The sequence below is a fragment of the Vanessa tameamea genome, chromosome 10, assembly GCF_037043105.1.
Source record: "Vanessa tameamea isolate UH-Manoa-2023 chromosome 10, ilVanTame1 primary haplotype, whole genome shotgun sequence".
Taxonomy (NCBI): Eukaryota; Metazoa; Arthropoda; class Insecta; order Lepidoptera; family Nymphalidae; genus Vanessa; species Vanessa tameamea.
Window position 1 is genome coordinate 6116846 of NC_087318.1, and position 7111 is coordinate 6123956.

At 29.7% G+C, this 7111-nt stretch overlaps 1 protein-coding gene across 2 annotated transcripts in view; it reads left to right on the forward strand.

The window, feature by feature from the left end:
- Nucleotides 1-1709: 1709 nt before the first annotated feature.
- LOC113391587 (phospholipase A1) overlaps nucleotides 1710-7111 on the forward strand; it is a 44064-nt gene continuing 38662 nt past the window's right edge. Inside the window, exons 1-5 of one of the 2 annotated variants that reach the window (XM_026627611.2) lie at nucleotides 1710-1998; nucleotides 4495-4609; nucleotides 4810-4969; nucleotides 5975-6068; nucleotides 6279-6430. In XM_026627611.2, coding sequence (XP_026483396.2) covers nucleotides 4816-4969; nucleotides 5975-6068; nucleotides 6279-6430 — 400 coding nt within the window. In that variant the 5' untranslated portion in view covers nucleotides 1710-1998; nucleotides 4495-4609; nucleotides 4810-4815. The remainder of the gene's footprint in view (nucleotides 1999-4494; nucleotides 4610-4809; nucleotides 4970-5974; nucleotides 6069-6278; nucleotides 6431-7111) is intronic. The other variant, XM_026627603.2, reaches the window with a different exon arrangement.

Below are 7111 nucleotides of genomic sequence, written 5' to 3' on the forward strand. Positions count from 1 at the left end.
TCTAAACAGTAACGACCAATTTAATCGGAATTTTGACCCCGTTGACAAGTTAACAGTGAACGTGCTTTGATTTGACCATTAAAACGTTGTTTCACATTGACTGTGGGATTAAAAAAACAAGCAAGGAAATTATTTAAATATATACCTAATTTAAAATAAAAAAATAATAATTGTTTGTTAAAACAAATAAATATATAATTTAGAGTTAAAAGCAGATAATAAAACGGAGATTTAAAGGTAGTTTGACGGTAGGAAGACTTTTACGCTAATGAATTTCATTAAGTTGAATAATAATTTGTTCGCTTACTGTAAAACATCACACTGATTTTATTTGGAGAAAAGTTCTGTCTTTGCGTTTCTTTATTTTTAGTACTTTTCATAATTCTTAGGTGGATGGGATATTTGGTTTACCTACTTTAAATTACTTACGTATTAACGCCACGGCAGCAATAATTCCGCGAATGCGTAAACATAGATTAAAATTAAGTTAAGTTAGAACATTTTTTTTGTTTATGGGAATTCCTCATAGGTTACTATCCTACTATATTATACCCGGGGAGGCTAGGGAGTTATATCGGACTTCTACGGACTACAACCATTTGGCGAAGCTACGAGAACGCTTTTGCACACATCACCGATTCCATCAGCAATTGTCTGAGTAAAGACCCGCTAGAATTAAATCTCTACTCTCTTTGTAGGCGTCTTAGAACACTTGGTGCACCTCCGACAATTATGATGCCTATTTTCGTCAGGCGACAGACGTCCCCACGTCTGCCACCTAAAGATTTAACTCAGGGAATTTTGTTAAACACTTATAATCTATCCCTCACATAAAAAAGTACACGACTCAACCACTAGTATATTATACAGTGACATTTACAACGTATGTATGCATAAATTAACCACTTAACAAAAACAATCAGTGGAAAATCAAGCTATCAGCAAAAGCGACACATAATCCGCGATGTTACTACAATAAAGTAAATGAGAATCAATAAACAGGATTATTAAAAACTAAGTTACTAAGTAAGTATATACGTAATCAAAATTTAAATAAGACACTGGGCGAGACAATCTTTCGGGAAACAGTAGTTGAAGATATTATGCGACAATTAAAAAGTCGCAATATTTGCAACTACTGTGAGGAGTGAAAAAAATAAAAGGGTGTCTGAAATCATATACTTCAAAAATTTCAGTTTTATATTTGTTACTACCCCTTTAATTTTATACTTGAGGCTGTAGCTTATATGTAAAAAAAAATGTGAAAAAGATGTGTGAAAAATCACTCAAGGTTGCGGTGCAATGTATTTGCGCGAGCTACAGATGGAGAGAGTATTATGATAGGCAGTATGAATGACGGATTAAAAACTATGTTTGTTGTATGTATGTATGTGGCTATATTTTATGATTTTATTTATCCTAAAAATAATAATTTGCGATAGTGGCTTTTTTGTTGAAAATTCTTTACACAGCATGCGATTGTAATATTTAGGTTATTAAATATTGTTTTTCGATCTATATCAATCTGCAATATATTAAAATCTAAATTTATAAAATAATATTAAAATGTAAGTATATGAAATAAAATAGACAAAAAATATGTACAAGGAAAGTCATATGAGTGATAAAGGCTGATTAAAGTGAATGTGAAAAGTCCAAGCCTTTCTCGAAGCACGGTAAGCAATGCGGAGTCACCATAATATCAAGTACAGTCGTACACCGCGTAGACGTTTACGGCATTTAACACCATCGGAAGAAAATGAATCTAATTGTTACAAATTGTTTCCGTCAAAAATTAAACATGAAACATTTATAGCATTTAAAATTAGTCTTAATTAAAAACTTGTATGAAATAGTGTAATATAATGAAAATTTGTGTTGTATGAATAATGAAAATTTGTGTTGTATGAATAATGAAAATTTGTGCGTTAACAATGGCATTTAAGTTTGTAACTGTTGTTAAGCTAATAATTTTTACATTCGTTTTTGTAGATTCCGGTAAGTTGATTTATTTTCTTTTGAATATTTTTTTCGTTTTCAATATCTAATGATTAAATTAGTAATTTAATCAATTTTACTAATAACTATTTACGTTCTAGCATTATTTCGTTAGTTAGTTTTTTTATGTATTAGATATATTAATCTATAAATAAGTCTTTTATACAGTACCTTACAATAAAAGTAAAGTAAGTTAACTATCATGGATTCGTCTAATTAGATATTGGTAGGCATTATGCATTCGGTTTTGACTTTTGTTCGGTTTTTATTTTTTGTTATTTGTAACTTTAAATTCAATAAAATCCTGTAAGCATCCTGTAGCAAGACCCTACTTGAATAGAGTATTTATATTTTAATTTGTTCTAGTGTTGATATTTTCCTACAGGCTACAAAACCTACCCAGCAGAGCAAATAAAAATGATATAACAAATTATGCTCTGTGTTGCTTGTTCGTCATGAATTTAAAAATAATAATTCCTCTCTCGATATAATATACTTCACACTTGAAATCCTTTTTATTATTAAATCATATTTGTCACCAGCTGTTCCTTCTTTATTGCGTGGAATTATTTCGCCCTTACTATTAACAATTTATTCTCAAGATATGCGAGAAAAAAGCTCATGAAAATTGCCAAAAGCGTAAAGAATCACTACTTTTTAAAACATACCTAAAAATACACAAAAAAAGGAATACGAAAATCCATAATCGCGAATCCTTAACGAATCTTTAATTTGAATTTTTAAAATTATTTTACAACTATAAAATATGGCAATCTGTAACAACATATTTCAATATCTATTTCAGTCATGGGTGAGGAAACTTTGATATTGAATTTACTTGTTAATATTGGTCGAGATCTTGATTAATCTATGGTATTTATTATGAATGCATGATAAAATGGGTTTTTAATGTCAGCGAATTGTTGGAACTTTGGAAGTGCCATTAGAGTCGATATAAAAAGTTAAGTGGAATATGTTAAATTATATATAAATTATTCACATAATCAATATTATAAATAAATATATATCAGCCAAGAACCAAACCTTCAAAGGAGCGTGGCCTTCCATGGTCCACCCACCTAATAGTATAATGCTCGCAATTTTTAATAAAATAAGCTAATCATTGGACTAAAACATTAACATGAGTAGGACCGTTTTTAAAATATTAAATTTATTGTATATTAATAGAGTTTTTAAATAAAAGAAAATAATCGGTTAGTCATATGCGTAATAAGTACCCACTCAATAGTTGGAATTGGAAACAATAATTTCACAAAAGAAAAGTTATATTCTCATAAAAGAAAATGTACCTAGTTTTCGCAGTTGGCTAAATGAATAGATGATACAGAGGCGACAAAACACCGTGAGAATGATGGTGAAAGTCAACTATGCACCGGCTTCTTGTTCTAATACTTATATATTCCTATATAAAACACTTTCCTTTATTATTATTATTCTTCGTTGGTATTCATTGAAGTAAAATGTACCTAAATATTTATTTTATAAATTCAAATTTAAAAAAGTAGGTATACGTATTTAAACTATATATTAACTATATCAGTTGTGGAAAAAAAACACCGAATGACACATGCCAGAAAAAGAAAAAAATTCACCTCAAATCTCAGATTATAAAACTAACCATAACTATTAAAAAATAAAATCATAAATCTTATTGGACTTAATTTTTTTAAATAGCAAACTCATTATGGGAGCACTTTACTCAGCGATAACAATTAGATTAACAGAGCGTAACATTCGTGATATACCTAAATTATTATTTTATATTTGTAAATCTGAGTATTTAGAATAAGCAACAGTTATCAAGCTTAGTTACGTAGTTTTTAAGGTACACGATGTTGGAATTTAACATGTAATTCCTGTATTTACTAGCTGTGTGTAATTTTGTATTCGCCTTTGTTGCTTGACTAATATTCCACGCATTACATCTGCTTTTTGTTTATTATTAATAATCTGAGGAATATGTGTCCCATAAGGAATTCCCGTCAAAAATTTCATGGCACCGGTTTAGGCAGTGCGTTGTATGTTAGTCAGTAAATTTAAAATTTTATTGAGTCAATCATTGCTTGTATAAATATTATTGTGATGTATAAATTCACACACTTTATCATGCTATTTATTTATTCGTAGGTACACAAACAGAATACACAATTTATAAATATTACGGATTTATACAATTTTGGGCTAGATTACAATCCTAAGCATGTGTATACAGCTTGCTCATACCAATCATACCTATTAATACAGTCAAGTGTTTATACAATAATCAAAATTAATAAATTATAGTAAATAAATAAATTAAAATAACAAAAAATAATAACATTCAATATTTAACATTATCTATAAAACAGATAAATAATACATTCATCTATTTAAATGATTTGACAAAGATAATAAAAAAAAAATTACAACAATATATGTTTATGAAATGTCAATTCTTGTTTTTTTTAAATGTACATAATTTTCTTTCCACACTAGTCCCCGAAACTGATAGCAATTTAATGCCAATGCTGGACTTTCGATATTGGACGTGCGTTATGAAACGAGAATGGACGTGCCCCGACAGTGAAATCAATTTTTATTTATTCACGCCGTAAGTATTAAAAAAACGATTTATGTGTTTTATTATCACTATATCATATCGAATGACTGCGAATCATTTTGCATCCAACGATATATAGACGTAGCCTAAATATTATAACGTTGATTTTGAGCAGTTAAACCTTTTTCCACACCGACTATTAAAATTATTTAATAATACCATTGTTATTATAATCAAATTACGTATATCAGTGTTCCATGGGCAGGGAACGACCATACATGCAATGGATTGATGTCCGACGAAAAAACAAGTTGCCTTCCTATGGATGGAAGCTTTCAAGAAAAAATGTACTCATCATCCACGGCTTCAATGGAACACATTCGAAAACACCCATGACGTTCCTTCGAGATGGTAGGTCCCGCAAATATTAAAATATACTTTATTCAAACCTAGTTTGACAGAAGCTACAAAAAAAAATATTACTCTAGCCTGTAAGGACACGTCTAGTGGTCTAATTATAATTATAACTGGCAACTAAATTACGAGTTCATAAATATATACACTAAATAAAAGACACCAAGGATATTTCTTTAATTTAAGATAGGCGGTTGGTTAAAAAAAATATAAATGCGTGGTAACTGGTTCAGATCTAAATTGAGAACCTTCTTTTTTGATTTTTTTTTCAGACAAAAAAAAGTATACAGCTGAAAGTTTATATAAGTTACAATAAATACTTCAGATTAAAACGTACGTCTTAGCCGCGCTATATTTATTTACGTAGAAAATAGCTGTGTATCTGTGAATGTGGCATGCGACTTCGAACGATATGTCCTCTCTTTTAGGGCGGTCGGCATGGAATGCGCCGACACCAAAATTGGTAATTTTGAAAAAAAAGTATCAATTGATATTATATATTAGATATATTGAATCTTAATATAATGCATTTTGATTGTTTTTCATTCCTTTTATTCCCGATAATAATATACTAGGTAATTTTTTTTTTATCAATACTGTCTAAGGTAAGGTCTGCTCGTTTATGTACCGTTTACAGATGTAACTTACAACTCATTTATTTGGGTAAAAACAGCGTTGAAACCCACACTAAATTATAAATTTCTGAACAAGATAGCTTGATTATTTTCACAGACGGGCTAGTGATGAAAACAGAAAATAATTAGTAGTCCAAAAAATAACGTTTTAATATACTTGTAACTGTGACGAGATGGTGTGGTGTATTATGTGTGAATTTTTTTATTGCACTAGACATAAAACATTGAGTCGATAAGCGACGGTGGATCAATATTCAAGAACCTATTTAATATTACACGGTTATTTTTGGACCTCCCGTCAAATTTAAATAGGTGGTTCAGAAAAATGGATGTTGTATCAGTCATTTCAATCCAATTTTTGTTACAGCATATTTATCTCGCAAAGATTACAACGTGTTTATGGTGGACTGGTCTGCTCTCACAAGATTTCCTTGTTACTTGTCTGCGCTCTCTAATACGAAGTGAGTGAATTATATATTTCCGATTAAATGCTTATTTTAATTCAGCATTGAGTCTTTAATCTAGTTTATTTAGAAATTATCACCTTTGACTTGACAAAAAAATCGAGGTTATTTTTTGAAATTGTGCCGCGAGCTAAGTTGTCACTAACCATTTTCACCAGGGTGTCGTACGTATGTCATTAATTAACGTAATAATTATTTTCTTTTAAGGTTAGCAGCACAATGCACAGCTCAACTTTATTCCTATTTAACGCAAGCTGGAGCCTTAGCTAAGAAGATCACGTGCGTGGGACACTCGTTAGGTGCACATGTTTGTGGAATGATTTCGAATCATCTAACAGAGAAACAGTACAAAATTATCGGTAAGTGCTTGTTTAACTATTACAAATGTAATCCTATTTTTTGTAATGATATATACAAATACATAATACGTATAAATCGCCAGCAAACCTTTATCTAAAATTGTCTTAAAATTGCCAGCTTAACAAAATTCCTAAAAACAAAAATAAATGAAATCTACATGAATCGTGATTTTTATTTCTCACAATATAGCACGCCAGCCGTTTTGCGGTTGAGGTGTGCTTAATTAAAGTTTTGAGAATGGAATTTTAAATTAGCTTATTGTACTAATTTTGTGATTTTTTGTGTGTTGAAATATTTAAAAAAAACAACAAATTACAACACAATTCAGGTCGCTGATAATAATGAACTTGCGAAAAATGTGAAGCGGATTTTGTGAGGATAGCAATTAACGTGCTGATGAAAGATTTTAAAATGATAATTTTTTGGTAATGATTTAGTTACCAAGAATTCAGAATACCGTTGTACGTAAGTTTTGTAATGAAAATAAGAGTTCTTGAACATTTTTAATGAGACATAGTCCCTTTCACTAACATAATTTAGAGGAAATATTTTTAATTTAAATATTATGATAATTTGGCCTGTCGTTTGAACTAAACATTATTTTGGATAAATCATGTAAGTGTGATTATAAATATTACTACAGTTTTAATAACACTTTTAATTTCAATAAAAAGTTAGAA